Consider the following 23,783-nt stretch of genomic DNA (forward strand, 5'->3'; position numbering starts at 1 on the left):
TATCTTGTTCCACAAGTGAGCTCCTCATTCTCTGTTCCACATGCATGATGTCCTTAAGCCTGTGCTACACTGTTTGCAATACAGAAATCAATTGCATCTTGCGGATACTGATTCTGTGTTCTTCATGCAAGACATGGTCTGCAACATGCTGTCCTGATTTCCTACTCGTGAGATGAGTTGTCTTTTTGTATGTGTAGACATGAATCTGTTTGTCCATGTCCTGTAAAAATAGCAGACCTTGAAAGCTTTTTAATATGCAAAGTGGAGATTTAGTGATCTGTTTTGGTGATCTTACGTGTCCAGTGCAGGTTCAATACATAAGGCATATGCAGGAGAAAGTGAAAGGCTTCTGCGAGAAGCTTTTGCAGATGCCTCGTCCGAAGCTTTAAAGGGAAAGCCAGCTGTAATTTTTATTGATGAGATTGATGCTTTATGCCCGCGCAGGAATTCTAGGTAGGTTTCCATAATGACGATTATGTTTGATATTTTTGCAACCTTGTGCCATTTACATTCTACAAAAAAGATGCATGTAGTAAGAAGTAATATAGGTTATGTGAATTGAAAATGCAAAATAAGAAAGGTATAGTTCTGTACTGTACACTTAGTTGTCAGCTATGTACTACATGAGACATATGATGTTCATAGCATTATTTTCAGAGCATTTGCATGGGCCGAAGAATGGTCACAGTACAACCCTTGGTCGTTTTTAGGAAGATATTATTTTAAAACCTTACCAGCACATACTCACACTCACTTGCCACTAAACATACATATTAGTGTGATAATTTATTGGGAAGATAGAAAGGGCCAATAAAGATACTCTCATTCACCATTATAGACATAGCTAAACTTTGCATATCATGGCTTGTAGAATGTATGAAGAATACATTTCCCACCATTATTAAGTTTTGGCCCTCTTCACTTTTCTTCTGTATTTCCTATTATGAAGCCATGAACAGTGGTGTCTTATGGCCTGGAAGTTCTCATAGGCAAGTTAAGGCTATGATGTTGGGGAACTTTATCTGTGCATGCCGTAGACACTTCTTTTTATGTTGCCCTAGAAGTATATATTCAGATGAGTATAGGAGTAACTATGCTTACATAATGCACTGAGGCTACTAAAAGATCGACCACAGGGTAATAGACCCCTGAGGTGCCTGACTCTTGCATTCAGAGATGCATCGATAGGTGTTTGACCTTTAGGAACTCCTGGAATGCTAATGTTCTCTCGTTTCTCTCTTTGTATCTTTGTTTCTTCCTTTCTCCAAGCATCCTTTATCGCTAGTAAAATCTTTTAATTGAGATCCCAAAAAGTTTCAAGAAGGCTGAGATCATCATTGGGTTGCTTGTGTAACTCATAAGTCATTAGAGCAAAACTAAGTCTGATTTTTTGCACTGGGTTGAAGCCATGTTGGCCTTTGTGAATTCTACTTACAAGCCTTGGATTTCCTTAATCATTCTTACATTTAAATTGAAGATTTGGAACTTAAAACGTTGATACTGTTTTCTTATGACCCGTGCATGTGTTTGGGATCTTATGCCTGCTATGGATTGGACACATTTGTTGCAATTGTTAGATGAATGATGCTATACATTTTATGTGTCTTTATTTTAGACGCCAGCATGAAGCAAGGTTGGTTGCACAACTTCTAACCTTGATGGACAACAAAAAGCTGTCTACTGGTCCATCACGAGTTGTGGTACTGGCAGCTACTAACAGGTCCACTGGAACTTTTTGAAGTACTGTCATTGTCTTATGCCATATTCTTTGTTTCTCATGATACATGTACCTGCCCCTTTTGTAAGTATTTCATGCATGCTGCATTGTTACAGTCTTATATTTGAAATGCATAACAAATGTAGAATCAATGCGATCGATCCAGCTCTCCGTCGACCTGGTCGATTTGACAGAGAAATAGAGATCACAGCCCCTACTGCAGAGGAACGCTTGGCCATACTACAGGTACATGAATTGCTATACAGTGTATAACAAAAGTACAAACATATACATGCATTTTTGCATACTATCCCTCTGTTGTCCCTACTGGAAAGAAAATTGTCCTGTTCAATTTTATCAAGACAAACAGCTGGGATTAGAACTTGAACGAAGGAGTGTGCCCATGTGTACTTCAAATACATTGGAAAGTACCATGCCTCATGCAGAGGCATGTTTAATGTGCAGCTGCACTCTGTGCTCTCACAGAAGAAGAAAAACTATAACTGGAGCTCAGAGATAAGCTAGCACAGATACTCTAGCCTCCTCCTTACTTGAATGTGATTGTGCACAAGTGGTGGTCCTCGGCTCTCTCCCTGTGAAGGTGTTAAGGCTCCACATTTTTGCAAGTCTTTTGAGGTTTAATGCGGTGCATTAAAAACTGTTCAGGGGCTGTTTTACAGCAAGGGGGCCATCAAATGGCTGTTGAAAGCAGAATTCTACAGCCCATTGAAAAGACTTGAGGGTTGGAACTACTTGCTGTGGTTTGCACTTTGATTGACTTGGACCATCAATGTTCAGGGGCTGGTCATTGTCAAAATTAATTTATTGGAGTCTGATCTTTCAGAATAAAATTAATAGAAAGAGACGAATTGGGAGAGTCTTTTATTCCTTTTCCACTTTGCATTTCAAATCCTTACATGGACATATGATCCCAAAGGAACAGGTTCCCTGGGGAACTGGTCATTGTCCCCCCTGCTGTCATCTTGTACAGCAACTCCTGTGTGTGAGCAATGTGCTCATTGTGGCTCTTGTGGCAATCAAATCATCAACATATACAACAATGAAGGTTACCAACCCACACTCTGTTTACCATAGGTAGAGGTTAGGGACAAAATAACAACACTTGAAAGCATAGTAAACAGAGAATCTATCAATTCCGTGTGCATGATACTGCTCAACAGAGAGAAGAGAATCCGAAGATAAAGATATTTATTCCAAGACCTTGTTGTACAACCAAGAGGATAGTTGGATTCCAAAGAAATTGGTGAGCCTTGCCACAAACTCGGGGAATATATCGAAGAGTCCCCAAAATCTTCAGTAGATCAAGTGCAATCTATTATCTCTTGCAAAATTTGAAACTCTTGCTACCCTAAATGACCAGCAGCAATTATCCCCAACTTGTCCCTTGATTTTGAGCACTCGGGAGCCAAATTGTGTCTTCAACCTTCGCATGTGAATCTACTTTGCTGTGGATGGTTGAATGGCTTCAAATCTGCTGCAATTTCACCGATTTTCAGCAACAGGGCTTCATGCATGACTGATTCCTTCATGCACATTTTCCAAGGCAGGCTGGTGAACTCTGATTTTGACTGAAATTAGGTCTGTAACAGCAATTGAGGGCTGCCTATTTCAGATTTGCTGGAGAGGAAGTGCTAAGCAGTAGATTAGAAAGAATTCTTCAGTTTCCGGTGTGAACAGCAGTTGCCCGTGCTGCATAGATTAGAAAGAATTCTTCAGTTTCCGGTGAGAGAAGAGCGTGAACAGCAGTTGCCCATGCTGCAAGGGGCACAATTGGTGTTGGCTATGTCTTGGGATTGTTAAAGTGTTAATTTTTTTTGGTCTATAAATTATTGCTTGCTGTAAATTACTTGTAAGTCAGGTAGATCGCCACCCTCTAGGTCAAGAAAGGCTGGTTACAAGAGGTGTTGCCTTTCATGATGTTATTGACGTGACTGATATTCCAGGTAAAACAGGGTGTCACCATGAGGGCATGCCACTGTCTTGTAATGGAGCGGTGTTCAGAATTGTGATTATCATTGCTACCTTCTCTTGCTTTCACTGTCACCATGCAATACTTTAAGCATGAGTCCATCAATCTGCCTCTTGCCAGCACCAACAAAGCTTGCAACATTAGTGCGATGGAGCTCACCTAACAAACTTCCTCTCTCTTCCACGGGAGCAGGTTCAGAGTAATCTTGCATGCCATGGTGCTCCGTAGTCATGGAACATGTCTGCTGCACTGCCCACAACAGCCTCTGCTCAGCTTCTAGTAATTGTGAATGGCAAATCTTCAAAGTCTCAAGCCATGAACCATGATCTTAATCCAAAGTTTGTCACCATGGGACCTGGAGCTACCTTGAGTTGACAAGTTTGATATGGGTGGCAGGGTCTATTACAAGGTGCCTGCTTCAACTGTGGAGACCTTTCCTTAAGCTGTAAGCACGATCCTCTAATCCATGCTCTCTGCATAGTCATGTCTAGCCGCTGAGCAAAGCCCATGACCACAAACCTAGCTTTATGCTTGTCCAAGATCCCATCAGCCAGATATTTGGCCTTGAAGACGCATCCAATGCCAATGACCTTGTGCCTTGGAGGGACATAACACTCCCATCTCAAAGGCATCAAGGTCCTTTTCTATAGCTTGTTGATCCCTTGTCCAGAATAGCCATCTCAAACTGAAGGTCCTCAATCATTTGATGAGGTCTTTGATCCTTGGATTGGCAACAGACATGGTCTGTGGCTGCACCTCTGAAGTGAGCTGGTGAGAGAAAGCGTGAAGATCAAAGAGGCTAGCAAACTTCTCCCAAGTCTAGGAAGCATGCCTCTTGTGCTAATATGGACGAGAATTGACTCAATACAATAACATAGGAAAAGACCTAGAACAAGCATTGAGACAGCACCAAAGGACTACAAAATTGTTTGATGTCAGTATCAACATACATGTGGAAGTCTGCAGATTGCATAGTGCACTGACATACCAACAGGTCCTTGGATATCTTAACGGTGTGTTTGCTAGCATCCACCTACCTAGGTATGTATGATCAGCTAGCCATGCACCTCATATTCCCTTTTGTTCTTCAAATCTGAGAAAGAGGTGTGGGGCCTTTTCAAACTTCAAGAGAAGGAAACACTTAAAAAGTATTCTGTATGCCTGCATACTGAACTTGTTTTAACAACTTTCACACAGCTAAAAGTCAAAGCTAGGGACAAGAAAACTTTCCACACCTAAAATATATTTCAGTTTTGTCAGTTTTCATAATGTTTAAATAGGTCATAGTTTGTTTGGTGCTGTTTATTTTCCAGTTCTCAAAGTAATTTATAAGACTGATAGCAGCTTGTGTCTTTGCATACTTTTCTATGTTTTCCAGCTTCATGCAAGGCATCTCCCATTGCACGGAAACATGAATTTGAAAACTGTGGCTGACATGTGCAATGGGTATGTTGGAGCTGACTTAGCTGCTTTGTGTCGAGAAGCTGTAATGGCTGTCCTCAAGAGAAGTATGGAGACCGACAATGAAGTGGATGTTCAAGAGATAAACATGCAAGATTGGGAACACGCGCATGCAAAGGTTGGACCTAGCATAGTCAGAGGTGCAGTTGTCGAAGTACCTAAGATAACATGGGATGATATAGGAGGACTTCATGAAATAAAGGTTTGTACTAGTATGAATTCACATGAGAGTTCCCATCCAGAAGAGGTTTTTACCCATTTATTTTTCATAAGACACTTGCAAGTTCAAGTATCAACGTTTTTGAATTGCATAATGCCATCTTAATACTTTGGTTATTTCCCTACTGGCCTTGCAGAAGAAACTTCGCCAGGCAGTTGAATGGCCCATTCAACATGCAGATGCCTTTGCAAGATTGGGTCTAAAACCTCCAAGGGGTGTTTTGCTTCATGGCCCTCCAGGATGCTCCAAGACAACTCTTGTCAAGGCTGCAGCCCATGCTGCAAAAGCAAATCTTTTCTCTCTTAGGTATTTATGATACTATTGTCATCAGACCCAGTTTTGAATGTAAGAACTTTGTGACTATCAGGCAACATTTCTCAAAGCAACTGAAAAATATCAAATAAATATTATCTTGCCCTTGCAGCTCTGCCACATCTCGTATCAACTCCATGTTCAAATCCTTCTCTTTAGCTTGTACTTTCTAGGCTAAACCGCAAATAAGCATATTCTACCCGACTATAACTTGCTTATTATATTTTGGACCTTCCATCATGCAGCAACTTCATGCAGGCATTCACCAAGGAATATGAATAACAAAACAAAGAAGACAGGGACATAACGTATAATTAGAACTTTATTATGGAAAATATGTTTAAATATGCTTGAAAGAAAGATTTCTTGCTCAAAAGAAATGTCTCTTGATCAGAAGGAATGTCCCTGCACAAGGACTATGGGCTCCAATTGAGAATGGAAGGGAAAAGGATGTTATAATTCCATATTTCGGTAACAAATTCCATAGTCCTTGTGCACATGTGGATGGCCTTGTCATTTGTGCAATTCAGAAAGAGCCATTAGAGTTTCCAAGGAGCTTTAAGAACTTGATAATGTATTTTTGCTTGCGTGGCCTGCCTAGTCTATCGAATTGTAGGTAGCTTAGCAGGGTGTTGTACATTACAAGCACAAGAAGTAGAAACAAAAGATGGATCTTTGTTTACTACTCACAATCTCACCATGTAATATAGCTACAAGAAAACATAATGTTTTGGGCATGCAAGTGTCCTTGACCCAATTTATGTCGGATTGTGCATCAGATCAAGGGGAAATTAAACTTGATGGTTGCTAGTTACAGAGGACAACTTATTAATTCAAATGTTGTAGGAGAATATTTCTTAGTTAATTCTTAGTTGTACAACAAGTAATTTGGAATGAATGTGAAAAGAAATACCACAAGGAGAGCCAATGCTTTGGGGCCAATCGGGTGTCGGCTCATCTTCAATCTCATAGGGCAAACAAGTCCAAAGCGGTCATAGGGCAAACAAGCCCAAAGCGGTCAAGTGGTTCAATTTTGATTTATCTTTGATTTGATGAATCTATTGCTTGCCATAAATTGCTGTAAATTAAAGCATGGGTTCCACCACCCTTCTATAAAAAGGAGGGTTGGTTTCAATTACTCGGAACTTTCCTCGCACCTCCGATTATTGGACTCTAATAAGAGACACCAAGGTTCCTTAGAAAGACTGTGGAGGAAAGTATAGACTCTTCATAGGGTTAACGTTCACATTTCGTAACTCACTCACTGATCCTATTTATAAAATTAGAAGATAATGTTTCTTTTAGATACAACTCCTAGCAATGTTTCTTTTATGTGAGGACTACACACGGTTCCAGATCACCACTAATACATGTGATAATCACCCACGTTTTCCTGCTTTTCAGTTGTCATGACGTATATATCACTTAGTTCAAGATTTTCAGAACTGACAACCTCATGCATATGCAGAGATTTCATGGTTTTCAAGGTATAATGTTAGGAAAGATGTGGTCTTCTTAGACTCTATAATCTTAGGAAAGATGTGATCTTCTTAGACTCGAATTCTTTGTTTGTCCAATATCCTTTTCATCAAGCACTGCTTCTTCTTCAAGTTATGCTTGTCAGGAACCACCCAACTGACCATTAAAGCCCCTCCTTGGCTACCACCTTTACTTCCCTTGGTAAGGAGTTCATTTTCACAAAGTAGAGAGTGGATGGCTAGTTGACATCTCGAAGATTACAATGGTATCAGCAAGGACAGCATGTTGGTTCACTGATCGTAATTTGTGAACATAGTTGCTACCTTTAATATTTTGGAGAATCTGCAGCTAATTCCACAGAGGAGGTTTTGGCACAAGTGTTCTTATGCAGCATGCCATTACAATGAGTTGAATTTTACTGAGAAATTTTTAAAAATGGTAGCTTGTTCCTTGATCCTCAAGAAGACCACCTACAAGGTGAATAGGATCTTAGACATGCAAAAGTTAGGCTTATTATCAAGGGACTTGCCTTGAAACCCAGCTTGGACTTTGACTTCGGAATGATCGGATGCAATGACTACCACTTAGGTTGTCATTTACTGAATCCCTTTTATGAGCAAAACCATCCATATGGAGAGAAAATCACAACAACAAGATGGACAGATTCAAATTGGGCAGCAACATTAGCACATTTGATGGAGCACTGCAAGTTTTTGCTTAACCTTGCGTTCGCATGCCATTTCATGAAACAACAAGACGAAACCACTATTCTTTCCTCATGTATGCTTTAAACCAAATGAAACCACCAATCCATCATTAAAGCATACAATAACGGGCACATTTAGGTTTTCTTGCTTCTTTCACTATGAATAACATCATGATGTCTGTGCCAATTCAATTTATTGGAATCTATGCACCACTGACAATGCTATAGTCTTCTATGCAGGATAGATTGATCAACATTTTGACTCTTTGCTGTCACACTCTCCACCTCATATGTATTCACCAGCTTCAAGGTTTTCCACACTTTTTTGTTTTAATACACTAGCATTTCTATTGCACCGAGGAGTTTCTTTGATGTACTTGGTTCCCAACTTTTGTAAGTATTCAAAGGAGTTCCGGCTCTTTGGACACTTTAACTGATAAAAGGGCCCCTTTTTCCCAAACAAAATCATGATAGAAGGGCCTCTTTTCCAAAAACAATATCATGAAAGCAAACTTCAAGAAGTGCCTAATCAACTCACAATGTTATACTGCACTCAATAACTTGATTTTGTGAGCTTGCAATTAGCTCTTACATTTGCTATAATAATGCTTGAAATAATTGTAGTAATATGAAGACATTCAGATAATAGACTTAGACATTGAACTATCTTTGACTTCTAAAAGCTATGATAGGTTCCCTAATGTGTAGAGAAAGAGAGTTTAAGTCTATGATGTCCTTGAGAACCCAAGCATTCTCTTGGATCCTATTAAATGGGACTAGGAGTTTCCTTGATGTTTAAGAGAAATTGTAGTTCAAATCTCTCCTTGCACTTGATTATGTTTCACTTAAATAAGAATGGTTCACCACTCGAATTAGCTATGCAGTATAAAGATATCTTTTAAAAGTGAATTCTTTTTTGGGAAAGATTATGTTAGAACTATATTTAACTACTCATACCTCAAATGTTAGGACTCCATTTAAGGTTTCAGTGAGAAGGCAAAACATTTCCTTTGATAAGATTCTCGTTTAGATAATCCAGAAATAGCTTAGCAATCATTTTAACAATGCTTAGTAATTAATGGTTGTCTCCATTGAATTGTTGGGATGCATTTTTCACATATAAATAAAAGGCAGACGTTATGTGTCAATCAGCTGGTACATAAACCTCAACATGCAAGGTGTAAACTATCAGAGTTAAGCAATGCAGAAGTGAATGACCGTGACAAAGAGTTAACAGAGAGAGAAGAGAGAGAGAGAGAGGCAGAGACAGTCAAACACTGTAAAATTTGCAGTGAAGAATGTTGTATAAGGATGCAGAATAACGCATGGGTGCAGAGAGAATATCTGCGTATGTCTCCACCTCGTGGATCTCGATCTCCATCAGCCCCGAGAGCAATCTCCACAGTTAGCTGGCTGAAATCTGTGAGAGACAATATGCCAAGATTGTTGGAAACTCAGTCTATTTATAGGCTAGAAATAATGCCAATAATTGATGAGGTCGGCTGCAATAAATGCAGCCGACTAATGCAATCCGACTGCTGCCATTTGGCTATTAGGCTTTGCACTTGATTTTTAAGAGGAAGGTAGAAAAAAAGATCTACCTACCTAATGTGTAGAAATTCCTCAAGGAGCTTATGTTGCTTCGAGTTGAGGTTGCAAATATCACCGATTGAAAATGGAATGGACATCCATATGACTTTAAATGAGGCAATTGAAAGAGCAATATAATAAGGAGACAATTGAAAAGATCAAATATCATATAGTTCATAGTCTTACAACTCTCAACGTTTTCTTTTTTAGTGTAAAGAAGCATATAAATATTTTATAAGTGACATTTAAATCTTCTTATAGAAGACCTTGGGAAAGCCAAAATCCCTTATTACTCTTTGTAAAGCATTTAAATGCAATCCCATACACCTAGTTGTTCTTGCGTAGAGCATTATGTCCTGTTAGTGAATCTTAAAGGCAATCTTATACACTTAGATGTTCTTGCATAGAGCTTTATACACCTAAACAAAAGCTCTAAAGACAATTCAACTGTCCCACACCCAAGTATATTGTTGTGAGGACTTTAGGTCTACATGGCTATGCAAAGAGAGAATGCAAAAACGAAGAGAGAGGACACAAAAAGAGAAAGAGAGAATGCGTAAAGGAGGAGAGGTCTTATGGACCAATCTCCAATTGATAACTCTTGAGTACTCCAACAAATTAATGGAGTATCCTCATTTTTAGAGGATACTCCATCAACTCGCAAAGTGTTGATACATAGCACCTGCTTGGGTGGCGTCCAAGCAATGACTCTTAACACCCCCTCTCAAGTCCTGGACAAGGCAACAGACGGAGGGATCTAGAATGTCGGTGAAGTAGAGCTTGGGGAAGTGCCTTCGTAAACAAATCTGCAAGATTGTCTTCGGTCTTACAGTATTCCACATCGATGGTCTCATCCAAAAGCTTCTTCCTGATGAAGTGGTACTGGATCTTGATGTGCTTCGTTTGGGCATGGAATACAGGATTTTGTGCCAAGTCAATGCAACTCTCATTGTCGCACGGCAAAATAGTAGGATGAGTTTGGGGCGAGCCAAGCTCCTCCAACAAACGCCGAAGCCACACACTCTCACACGTGGTAGAAGACGCAGCTCGGTACTTTGCCTAATTTGAAGATAAGACTATTGTGGGTTGCTTCTTGCTACTCCAAGAGATAGCACCATTATCCAATGTAAAACAATAACCTGTAGTAGACCGCCTTTGGTCCATGTCGCCTATCGAATCGAAATCCCTCCAACTTGCAAGGACAAGATCTGAAGCATCTGTACATGTTGGATAGGAAATCTCGAGGTCGGAGGTTCCTCTCAGAAACTGAAGTATCCTCTTAGTAGCCGTCTAATGGACCTGTTGAGGTGCACTTAGGAACCCAGCCATGAGACCTACGGCAAAACATAGATCAACCCGTGTGTTATCAATGATCCAATCAGCTAACGGTAGTGGGTAGCATCCACCAAAGAAGAATTTGCTTGTGAAGTGGCCTTCCAGTTCGGATCCATAGAAGTAGTAATGGACCGACAGTCCATCTCAAAAGTCACGAAGAGCTCCTGTACATATTTTTTCTGAGAGATGAAAATCCCCCTCTGAATCTGATAAATCTCGTGGCCCAAAAAGAAATGGAGAAGTCCTAAATCCATCATCTCGAACTTCTGATGTAGGGTTGCCTTCTCTCTGCAAACTTCTGGGCATGATCACCTATAACAATCAAATCATCAACATACAAAACAAACAACACATGACCACCCTCTAAAGTGTACAAATAAAGTTGTGGATTGGCCCTAGAGCGTCGATATCCCAACTTCCTCTAGAGAAACGAATTAATCTTCTCTTTCCAAGCATGCGGAGTCTACTTCAGGCCACACAAGGCCTTGTAAACCTTCCCATGTGAGGAACCAAAGCCAGGAGGCTGCTCTACATAGATCTCCACCTTCAAATCACCATTCAAGAAGGCCGACTTCACATCCAACTGAAAGACAGGCCATCTCCTATGACCAGCAAGGGAAGAACAACATTAATAGTCGCCATGCGAGCAGTAGGGGCAAAAGTATCATGGAAATCAACACCTGGGCACTCTGCGAAACCTTTAGCAACAAGGCGAGCCTTGTGCTTGTCCAAAGAGCCACCACTATGCTACTTGGTCTTAAAGACTCATTTGACACCAATCACCTTCTTATGAGAGGGACGAGGCACAAGGTACCAAGTGCCATTCCGCTCAATAGCCTCCAACTCGACTTTCATCACTTTCCGCCAATTATCAGACTGCAAACCCTCCTTCATTGATGTAGGCTCTCTATCTTGCATAACACGGGACATCAAACAGTAGTTAGAGCAAACAAGCTCCATAGTATGTGCCTGGTACCAGCATGACTTCCGCGGTCCATCCTGCGGTTGCCACTCCTCAGGGACCCCCTCGATCCCTGAATCTCAGAGCGTGTCATGGACCCAACAAGGAGAAGACCGAATCTCGCCTCGGCACTCTCCATTTGCTGAAGTTTCTGGAAGATCCACAATCGACTAAGGACCAATCGGTGAAGCCGGTGGTTGGGAAGTAGGCTTCTCATCCCAAGAAAAGTCCTCAAGAGACACAGGCTCAAGAGGAACAGTCGTTGGGTCTAGCTATCATCGGGATCTCCAAGTACAGGGTGATCCTTCACCCCCCTCTGGGGCTGGAACCTCCAGGAACCGAACATCACGGCTCGTATAGACATCCCGCTTAACAGGATCATACAATCGGTAACCTTGAGATTGCGAGCTATAGTCCACAAATACCTGTCTTCGAAGCCACTTCAAATTTGTCACCTTGTGTCTTCAGGATGTGAACATAAGCATCACACCCAAAAACCCTGAAATAAGAAACATCGGATCCAAAGTATGCCTCAAAAGGAGTCATACCAACAACAAGGGAAGTAGGGGAACGATTAAGGATGTGAACTCAAGTAGGCACAGCCTCAGCCTATAGACATTGAGGTGTCTTACGATACTCCATCATGGTACAAGCCATCTCGATCAGACTCCTATTCTTCGGCTCCAGAATGCCAATCTCCTAAGGGGTGTTTGTATAAGCAAACTCCTGGTGTATGCCATGATCTGCACAAAACCGAGTAAACTCATTACAAACAAATTCTCCGCCCTTATCCGATCGTAAGGTCTTCACCTTCCGCCCCGATCGGTTCTCCTCAAAGAGCAACCAATCCGTGAAGTTGGAGAATGCCTCCGATTTCAGCTTCAAGAAATAGGCCTATGTCATCTTGGTGTAATCATCTACAATGAGCATGAAATAGAAACTCCCTCAAAGGGATTCCGCCCTTATTGATCCACAAAGATCGGTGGAAACAAGCTCCAAGGGTGCTGAAGACCGCCTCAAAGCCTTGTTGGGAACGACATCATGAGTTTGCTTTCCACGGATGTAGGATACACAAGGTTGCCGACTCCCCACAATATGTGGTAGACCTCAAACAAACTGGTCCTTAGACACCTTTCGAAGGTATTTATAATTCAGGTGACAAAACCGAGCATGCCAAAGCTCGAACTGAGTTTGAGAGGTAAGAAGAAGAGAAGTCAAGGCAGAAGAAGACCACAACTTGTAGACTCCATTCTCCTCATAACTTGAAGAAAGAACCGCTCTCGATCATCAATCAAGAATCCGAAAAGAATCCACATCAAATTGGACCAAGAGATCGAGGGCACAAATCTTGTGCATCGAGAGAAGATAACATCCCAAAGCTGGCACATAAAGTACCTCAGATGCATGGGCAGCACCACGTCCATTTGAAATAAGATGCATGTTGCCCCGTCCCTGAATAGGAATAGACGAACTATCTCCAATAAGAATCTGCCCATGAGAAGGCCGCAAATGAGTAATACCTGTTGAAGGAGTAATGTGCCTAGAGGCCCCATTGTCAACAATCCACTCCAGAGTAAATGGGACCGTCAATGCAGCATCAGAAGCCGGCAGGGTCAAATCCTCAACCACCTCCAGATGGATCATGGAGGAAAGAAACTGATGAGGGAGCAGCCACTGCTCCAAAATCCTTTAAAGATTTCTCCTTCTTCTCCTTCTCCTTCTCCTTTTCGGGGCAATCCTTCTTCCAGTGACTTGTTTTGCCACAAATGTGACAAGTAGACTCCTGTCTTTGTCCTCCTTAGATTTGTCTTTCTTCTTTTTCTTTTGGTTCTTCTCCTTCTTCTGAGAGAATTGACCAACCAAAGCTTCAGATTCCGAAGCATTGGTTCCTTTGACTTGTTCCTCTTGGTCCAAGACCATAGGAGCCAACTCTTCCCACCGAAGAGTCTTAGAGTGCTCTAAAGCAATCAAGGCGGAATAAAAACCACTGAAGTGAGGCAGTAATTGTGAAAGAAGAGTTATTGCCAACGTTTTCAAAAGTGATCACGTGTCCCGCGTTTTGAACCTGTATCTGAAGCTGCCTTAGCTTGTTGATATGCTCCTGCATGGATGATGACTTGTTGACACTCATAATCCTCATTTGCACTTCCAAAGAAACTCACTTCATGACGGTCATCTGATTATACATCTGATCCAACTTCATCCATATCTCCCTAGCACCGTCAAATGCTCTATATGAGAGAGAACAACTCTAGTACATGAGAGAAATAAAAACGAGCAAATGCGAAAATTGAGTTTATCCCAATGTACCTGAGCCTTTGCCAACTCCCCCTTCTCACTGGACGAGAGTCTGGACTTGTCTCGCGAAGAAGGACAATTGATAGCCTCTGTAACAAGCTCTGCCAGATTATAGGACTCCAATATGGCAGGCATCATGACGTGCCAGATGTGGTAGTTCTCACCATCAAGCTTTTATTTTGAAGGAAGAGCCGATAGGACGGACACCTTCCAGTCCATGATTGCGTGAAATTTTGTCTCAGCCTCAGAAGACATCTTTACCAAGAATGCTTGCACAAAACACAAAAGGCAGCCCCCTTTGACTGTGAAAATATAGCCTGCTAGGGCTGAGGTTCTCCCATCTCGTTCGTTCTTCACTCGCCAGAGGCGATGAAAAGGTAAAATTTGCACTTCAAGGCCAAAAACGCAGCCTTCTTCCTTCTCTAACAGAAAAATCAGCAGCAACTTCAGCAAATCTTCTCTTCTCGCACGCCCATGCTCTCCTCAGCTTTGTTCTGATGCGCAGCCCACCTGCTCGCACTTGAACGCTGACAATGCAGCCTCATGTCGCGCTGAAAACTCCTCTTCAGGTAGGTCTAGTCCTTCAATGCTCTGATACCATGTTAGAGTTAAGCAATGCGGAAGCAAATGACCATGCCAAAGAGTGAACAGAGAGAGAAGAGGGAGAGAGGAAGAGACTGTGAAATGCAGAAAATCTGCAGTGAAGAATGCTGTATAAGGATGCAGAATTATACATAGGTGCAGAGAGAATATCTGTGTGTGTCTCCACCTCGAGGATCTCGATCTCCGTCAACCCCGAGAGCAATCTCCACAATCAGTAGGCTGAAATCTGTGAGAGACAATATGCCAAGACTGCTGGAAACTCAGCCTATTTATAGGCTGGAAATAATGCCAGTAATTGATCAGCTCAGCTGCATTAAATGCAGCCGATTGATGCAATCCGACTGCTGCTGCAGTCCGACAGCCGCCACGTGGCAGCCTGCTTGCGTGGCGTCCAGGGAATGACTCTTAACATAAACATGCCCAACTGCAAAGAAACTAACAACACTCAAGTATGTGAAGGACCCACCCGTGCGTATATGTGCACAATGTGTGGAAAAGTATTAGAGATCCAGTCAAAAGCGAGGGCCCTAACATGCAAGAGCGGTTTGCTTAACCACAGGCTAGATTATAAACCCAACACCTAATGCACATTGCACCCAATGATTGTTTAAAGTGTACTATTGATAGATTTTTGTTCCTAGATCTAGTTAATTCTTTAGGATAAGTCTATGTTGAATATGCTTATGCGAATTATAAATTTGGCAGACTAGATGTGGAAGTACTCCAGCTTCATAGAAACCTAGTTGCCCCCCTTAGGAGAAAATTCATGTGTTGCAAAGAGGAGTTCTTTCTTCTTTCTATGTATGAACTCAAAAAATGTGCCCTTAAATGTTTAAAACATGGTCACCTAGTTGTCCACCCATAGGTCGAAAAATTCATGTGTTCCAAAGATTTGTTGTTGTTTTTGCTTCCTACTTAAAAAATAAAAAAACAAGTCCTTAAAAATGTTCCAAAGATTCGTTCTTATTGGTTTTTCTACTTACGAAATGCCCTTAAGTATAGAAAATTCATAGGCAACTCACATAAACAACATTCAGTAGCTCTGACCTCTTAGGAGCGATTGCATCAGCTTCATAAAAAAAAATTATCCTTGGAGCAGCAAATCATGCATGAGAGAAAGTTTCTCGCAAGGAAGCTTCTCCTTCTCCCACAAACATAGAATATAATCCAGCTCCACTGCAACATTGTCAAATGAGCACGTCTTGTCAAAACACTTTTCTATAGGTCACTGTCAACAGTCTTAACCATATGCGATAGTGGACTTTGAACATTCACAATCGAATTCAGGAAACCTTGAACTTATCAAGTAGCAAATGGAGCTATAATAAGACAAGGAATGGACAAAGCCTAAGAGACAAAACCTTGTTCACCTAGTTTACCTTGAGTACTCACTATCGTTGTCTCTAAATATTATCTTGCTCTTGCGGCAAGCAAAATGCTTCTCATCTTGACACAATGATTGATAGCTTCCTTCTTGTCTTGCTGTCTTACATTATGAAAACTTTGTATGCAGTATTAGGTGTAGATCCTCTTCATACTCTGCCTCTTTGTTGGATACTACCACTGTGGTTGCTTCTTGGTATTTAGTTTCCAACTGCACCCTCACATTGGCCTGATTAAACAAGTAACTTATAAGTATGTTAATGCAGTCAAGCTTCCAACCATTTTCCCGTGCATAGTCACATCTTTAGGGGCCTTTCCAATATTGCTTTAAGCTTAATGTTCTGCCCAAAGTGACGATCATTGATTTACACCCTATTATTCACCAAGTACTTGTTGAGCCAAGCGTGTTGTGCCTTCTTCAATGTTTCGAGTAATTTGTCAGCCTATGCACCTAGTGCAATAACTCTAAATGTATGGAACATTTTTGCTTTTCATATAAATCTCTTCCTGTAAATTGTCATTAAGATCGCATTCTCTACATTCTATTTGATATGTCTCAATACCTTGTAGATGTTGTCCAAGCCATCCATATTCTTGTTGTTGTTGTAGCAAGTATACCGAATGTTTAATTGTAATCCAATCATTTTGACATCACCTTCTGTTGTCTACCTTACTTTTCCATTAGCCTCACGATTCACCTTATAAGTTAATACTTCTTTTACTCAAATGGGTACTGAGGCTAGAGTGTAGATTTGACAGCATGTTTCTTGGTTTGTCTCTAGACATTCACTTGTCAAACCATTTTCAGAGGTGGTGGTGCTGGAGGCCTTCTCCAAATAGGAGCTTTATAGTTGTCCATGTGAGGCATAGTACGGGGGAGTTTCGGAAACGGGGGAAACGGAAATGTGAAAAACCGGAGTTTCGGAGTTTCGGCCAAATTTTGAAAACGGGGAAACGACATTTCGAATTGTGCACTAAAATAAATACAGTATTAAGTGGGTATGTAAATATATCAATGCCTACAATAACATGTACCCAAATTTCATACAAAACTTTTGAGTCCATCTTATATGATTGAAATCATGATTCATTACACATGTCACGACTCATGAGTGAAGATTGAAGAGTTAAGACTCAATGGTTGAAACTTAAGACAGCTTAACACAATTAAGACTCAATTTTCAAAACTGAAGGCAACAAATGAATTATAATTTATGACTCCTAAATTATCTATGATCTAAAGAAAATGGAAGACTGACATCAAGAACAGTGGAGACTGACATCAAGAACAATGGAACAAGAATCAAGATGCATAATAAGTGAAATCAAGATATAATGATACATGTAACTATGTCATGTGAATAATCAGTTAAAACCCCAAAGTCTAGTGAGCACTGAGCACTGTGTACTAGTCTCTAGACTCTAGTAACTATTGAGTAATAAGTATCAACATCAATGAATGACTGACAACTGTAGTCTGGACAACAAGGCCTGATGTCTTTGTTGGAAACGCATGCCAAGTGGTCTTTCACGCGTGTTACACTCCCTAAATTCTCCAATCCACAATAGTTGCGCCGCCACTTCTTTGATCTGCTGGAGCCCTCGTATCCCTTGATGGGAGTGACGTGTCTCCAATATGGATCCAACGCCATAATTAGCCTTTAGGTAATGGGGGAAAGAAGAAGAAGAAGAGGAAGAAGAAGAGGAAGAAAAGGAAGAAGAAGAGGAAGAGGAAGAGGAAGAGGAAGAGGAAGAGGAAGAGGAAGAAGTAAAGGTTAATGGGGGGAAGAAGAAGAAGAGGAGGAGGAGGAGGAGGCGGCGGCGGCGGCGGCAGCTGGAGTGCCCCGAAACAGACCGGAGGATGCCGAAACGCTGGTTTGCCGTTTCCGTTTTGGTCCGAAACGGCGGGTCCGTTTCAGGGCGACTCGAAACGCCATTTCGGGGTACTAAGATGTGAGGGTGGACTCTTTGGGACCTTTTTTCTGAATTCTATTGAATCGAGCAAGCTTTTTGTAATGCAAGGTCGTTATTCAAAGGTTGATTCCTAGCTTTGCGTATTGTGCCTAGGGGGGCGGCGGCAGCTGGAGTGCCCTGAAACGGACCGGAGGATGCCGAAACGCCGGTTTGTCTTTTCCGTTTCGGTCTGAAATGGCGGGTCCATTTCGGCAGCCCCGAAACGCTGTTTCGGGGTACTAAGATGTGAGGGTGAACTCTTTGGGACCTTTTTTCTGAATTCTATTGAATCCAGCAAGCTTTTCGTAATGCAAGGTCGTTATTCAAAGGTTGATTCCTAGCTTTGTGTATTGTGCCTAGGGGGAGAGAAAGCAGTTTCCATGGAAGGGGGGGGGGGGGGGGGGCGTTTTTGGGGAGGGAGGGGGGAGCTTTCACTCCCCTCTTTGTGTGTCTCACCAAGACTGGTGGTTTAAAGGACTAGTATATTGCTTATTGTTGAATCTTTGACGTCAAAGTTGTATGATAGCAATTGGGTGCTGTTCTAACTTTTTTCAGTTCACATCTAGCTCTCATTAGGGCCTTACTCAAACATTCCTTTTCTAATGTTTCTCTTCTAAGTCCTATGGACCCCCATAGGCATCCTTGTCTGACTACTACTTTCTTCTTAATCCCTTGTATGATTATCACACTTTATGTTGCAATGTCTAGCCTCAGCAAGATAATCATTTAGCCTGGTTTCCTGTAGCTTGGCCTAACATTTCTCTATAACATAACTTCATCGTCCTTACAAATATAGTTTCTCAATCCCTAAGTTTGATCTAAACCCTTTTCCAGCCCTAGAGCTTTGCATCAGGCACGAGGTGGAATTGAGCAAACATGTATTTATTGGCTCTCCGGGTACTTGTGATGGAAAAATAATTGTCCATGGCTTCTATGCAGACTTCCATAGGTTGCTGCATTTGCCTGAGAAGTGGTTTCCTCACCTAATTCTCAATATGCAAGGCATCAATCCATAAAAACTTTATAGATAATCTTTAGAGCACATATAGAAAAGAGGTCTTATTTAACTAAGAAAAATTTTGTGGGCTTAATTGGATTTGCAAGTTAGATATCCTCACAAGTTGTTAATCAAGATCCAAGCTCAACCTTTCCATTTCATAATTATCTTCTAATTTTATGAATGGGATCAGTGAGTGAGTTACGAAATGTGAACATTAACCCTATGAAGAGTTTATACTTTCCTCCATAGTCTTTCTAAGGAACCTAGGTGTCTCTTGTTAGAGTCCAATAATCGGAGGTGCGAGCAAAGATCCCAGTAATTGAAACCAGCCTTCCTTTTTATAGAAGGATGGTGGAACCCATGCTTTGATTTACAACAATTTATGGCAAGCAATAGATTCATAAAATCAAAGATAAATCAAAATTGAACCACTTGACCGCTTTGGGCTTGTTTGCCCTATGAGATTGAAGATGAGCCGACACCCGATTGGCCCCAAAGCATTGGCTCTCCTTGTGGTATTTCTTTTCACATTCATTCCAAAACACTTGTTGTACAACTAAGAATTGACTAAGCATATTCTCCTACAACATTTGATTGATAAGCTGTCCTCTGTAGCTAGCAACCATCAAGTTTAATTTCCCCATGAGTTGATGCACAATCCGGCATAAATTGGGTCAAGGACGCTTGCATGCCCAAAACATTCTGTTTTCTTGTAGCTATTACATGGTGAGATTGTGAGTAGTAAACAAAGATCCATCTTCTTGTGCTTGTAATGTACAAGACCCTGCTAAGCTACCTACAATTCGATAGACTTGGCAGGTCATGCAAGCAAAATTCATTGTCAAGTTCTTAAAGCTCATTGGAAGCTCTAATGGCTCTTTCTGAATTGCAGAGATGACAAGGCCATCCACAGGTGCACAAGGACTATGGAATTTGTTACCGAAATATGGAATTATAACATCCTTTTCCCTTCCGTTCTCAATTGGAGCCCATAGTCCTTGTGTAGGGACATTCCTTCTGATCAAGAGACATTTCTTTTGAGCAAGAAATCTTTCTTTTAAGCATATTTAAACATATTTTCCATAATAAAGTTGTAATTATATGTTATGTCCCTGTCTTCTTTGTTTTGTTATTCATATTCCTTGGTGAATGCCTGTATGAAGTTGCTGCATGACGGAAGGTCCTAAATATAAAAAGCAAGATATAGTCAAGTAGAATATGTTTATTTGGGGTTTAGCCTCCTAGAAAGTACAAGCTAAAGAGAAGGCGAAGTGAATAGGGGAAGCATGCTCGATTTGAACATGAAGTTGATACGAGATGTGGCAGAGCTGCAAGGGCAATATAATATTTAGAGACAACGATAGTGAGTTCTGAAGGTGAACTAGGCGAAGAAGGTTTTGTCTCTTAGACTTTGTCCATTCCTTGTCTTATTATAGCTCCATTTGCTACTTGATCAGTTCAAGGTTTCCTGAATTCGATTGTGAATGTTCAAAGTGCACTATCGCATATGGTTAAGACTGTTAATAGTGACCTATAGAAAAGTGTTTTGACAAGACGTTCTCATTTGACAATGTTGCAGTGGAGCTGAATTATATTCTATGTTTGTGGGAGAAGGAGAAGCTTTGTTGCGAGAAACTTTCTCTCGTGCACGACTTGCTGCTCCAAGCATAATTTTTTTTGATGAAGCTGATGCAATTGCTCCTAAGAGGTTAGAGCTTCTGAATGTTGTTTTTGTGAGTTGCCTATAAATTTTCTATACTTAAGGGTATGCTTCTGCATTTCGTAAGTAGAAAAACCAATAAGAATGAATCTTTGGAACATTTTTAAGGGCTTGCTTGTTGATTTTTAGAGTAGGAAGCAGAAACAACAACAAATGTTTGGAACACATGAATTTTTCCTCCTATGGGTGGACAACTAGGTGACCATGTTTTAAACATTTAAGGGCACATTTTTTGATTTCATACTTAGAAAGAAGAAAGAACTCCTCTTTGGAACACATGAACTTTCTCCTAAGGAGGGCAACTAGGTTTCTATGAAGCTGGAGTACTTTCACATCTGGTCATGTAAATTTACAATTCCCACAAGCATATTCAACATACGCTTATCCTAAAGCATTAACTAGATCTAGGAACAAAACTTTAACAATAGTACACTTTAAACATTAATTGGGTGCAATGTGCGTTAGGTGTTGGGTTTATCATCTAGCTTGTGGTTAAGCAAACCCCTCTTGCATGTTAGGGCCCTCACTTCTGAGTGGATCTCTCATACTTTTCCGTACATTGTGCACATGTATGCACGGATGGGTTCTTCACATACTTGAGTGTTGTTAGTTTCTTTGTAGTTGGACATGTTTATGTTAAGAGTCATTCCTTGGACGCCACAGAGGCAGGCTACCACGTGGCGGCTGTCGGACTGCAGCAGCAGTTGGATTGCATGAGGTGGCTGCATTTAATGCAACTGAGCTGATCAATTATTGGCATTATTTCCAGCCTATAAATAGGCTGAGTTTCCAGCAGTCTTGGCATATTGTCTCTCACAGATTTCAGCCTACTGATTGCGGAGATTACTCTCAGGGTTGATGGAGATCGAGATCCTCGAGGTGGAGACATACGCAGATATTCTCTCTGCACCTATGTATAATTCTGCATCCTTATACAGCATTCTTTAGTGCAGATTTTCTGCGTTTCACTGTCTCTTCCTCTGTCCCTCTTCTGTCTTTGTTCACTCTTTGGCATGGTCATTTGCTTCCGCATTGCTTCACTCTGACATGGTATCAGAGCATTCAAGGACTGGACCTACTTGAAGAGGAGTTTTCAGCACGACACGAGGCTGCATTTTCAGCGGTTAAGTGCGAGCAGGTGGGCTGCGCATCAGAACAAGGCTGAGGCGAGCATGGGCGTGCGAGAAGAGAAGATTTGCTGAAGCTGCTCCTGTTTTTGCTGTTAGAGAAGGAAGAAGGCTGTGTGTTCGCCCTTCAAGTGCAAATTTTACCGTTTCATCGCCCTTGACGAGTGAAAAACGAATGAGATGGGTGAACCTCAGCCCTAGCAGGCTATATTTTCATAGTCAGAGGGGGCTGCCTTTTGTGTTTTGTGCAGGCATTGTAGGTGAAGATGTCTTCTGAGGCTGAGACAGAATATCAGGCAATCATGGACTGGAAGGTGTCTGTCCTATCGGCTCTTTCTTCAGATTAAAAGCTTGATGGTGAGAACACCCGCATCTGGCAGGTCATGATGCTTGCCATATTGGAGTCCTATGATTTGGCGGAGCTTGTTATGGTGGCTATCAATTGTTCTTTGCGAGACGAATCTAGACTCTCGTCCAGTGAGAAGGCGGAGTTGGCAAAGGCTCAGGCACATTGGGATAAACTCAAATTTTGCATTTGCTCGTTTTTATTTCTCTCATGTACTAGAGTTGTTATCTCTCATATAGAGCATTTGATGGTGGCTAGGGAGATATGGATGAAGTTGGATCAGATGTAGAATCGGATGACCGTCATGAAGTGAGTTTCTTTGGAAATGCAAATGAGGATTATGAGTGTCAACAAGTCATCATCCATGCGGGAGCATATCAACAAGCTAAGGCAGCTTCAGATACAGGTTCAAAACGCAGGGAAGGTGATCACTTCTGAAGACGTGGGGATAACTCTTCTTTCACAATTACCGTCTCACTTTAGTGGTTTTTATTCCACCTTGATTGCTTCAGGGCGGTGTGAGACTCTTTGGTGGGAAGAGTTGGTTCCTATGGTCTTGAACCAAGAGGTTCAACTCAAAGGAACCAATGCTTCGAAATCTGAAGCTTTGGTTGGTCAATTCTCTCAGAAGAAGGAGAAGAACCAAAAGAAAAAGAAGGAAGAGAAAGAGAAGGAGTCTACTTGTCACATTTGTGGCAAAACAAGTCACTGGAAGAAGGATTGCCCCGAAAAGGAGAAGAAGGAGAAGGAGAAGAATGAGAAATCTTCAAAGGATTTTGGAGCGGTGGCTGCTCCCTCATTAGTTTCTTTCCTCCATGATCCATCTGGAGGTGGCTGAGGATTTGACCCTGCGGCTTCTGATGCTGCATTGACGGTCCCATTTACTCTGGAGTGGATTGTTGACAGTGGTTCCTCTAGGCACGACTCCTTCAACATGTATTAGTCATTTGGAGCCTTCTCATGGGCAGATTGTTATTGGAGATAGTTCGTCTATTCCTATTTAGGGACGGGACAACATGCATCTTATTCCAAATGGGCGTGGTGGTGCCCATGCATCTGAGGTACTTTATGTACTAGCTTTGGGATATTATCTTCTCTCGATGCACAAGATTTGTGCCCTCGACCTCTTGGTCGAATTTGATGTGGATTCTTTTCGGATTCTTGATTGATGATCGAGAGCGGTTCTTTCTTCAAGTTATGAGGAGAATGGAGTCTACAAGTTGTGGTCTTCTTCTGCCTTGACTTCTCTTCTTCTTACCTCTCAAACTCAGTTCTAGCTTTGGCATGCTCGGTTTTGTCACCTGAATTATAAATACCTTCGAAAGGTGTCTAAGGACCAGTTTGTTTGAGGCTTGCCAGATATTGTGGGGAGTCAGCAACCTTGTGTATCCTACATTCGTGGGAAGCAAACTTGTGATGTCGTTCCCAACAAGGCTTTGAGGCGGTCTTCTGCACCCTTGGAGCTTGTTTCCACCGATCTTATTGGATCAATGAGGACGAAATTCCTTCGAGGGAGTTTCTATTTCATACTCATTGTAGATGATTACAACAGGATGACATGGGCCTATTTCTTGAAGCTGAA

General features: G+C 41.5%; 1 protein-coding gene across 7 annotated transcripts in view; it reads left to right on the forward strand.

Annotated features, from left to right (window-relative positions):
• The window catches only part of CDC48B (cell division cycle 48B), a 205,885-nt gene that overhangs the window by 64,403 nt on the left and 117,699 nt on the right, over nt 1-23,783 (forward strand). For 5 of the 7 annotated variants that reach the window (XR_015689157.1, XR_015689158.1, XM_087669709.1 and 2 more), the window contains 6 exons: nt 304-453; nt 1,616-1,720; nt 1,834-1,963; nt 5,086-5,370; nt 5,525-5,694; nt 20,588-20,716. Coding sequence is in view for 5 of the 7 variants with exons in the window: in XM_087669709.1 (XP_087525835.1) it covers nt 304-453; nt 1,616-1,720; nt 1,834-1,963; nt 5,086-5,370; nt 5,525-5,694; nt 20,588-20,716 (969 nt within the window). In the remaining 2 variants the exon portion in view is untranslated. The remainder of the gene's footprint in view (nt 1-303; nt 454-1,615; nt 1,721-1,833; nt 1,964-5,085; nt 5,371-5,524; nt 5,695-20,587; nt 20,717-23,783) is intronic. The other 2 variants (XM_087669708.1, XM_087669710.1) reach the window with 2 other exon arrangements.

This window comes from Lygodium microphyllum, chromosome 27 (genome assembly GCF_053477565.2).
Source record: "Lygodium microphyllum isolate KBCC chromosome 27, Lygodium_microphyllum_v1.1.10, whole genome shotgun sequence".
In the NCBI taxonomy this organism is placed as follows: Eukaryota; Viridiplantae; Streptophyta; class Polypodiopsida; order Schizaeales; family Lygodiaceae; genus Lygodium; species Lygodium microphyllum.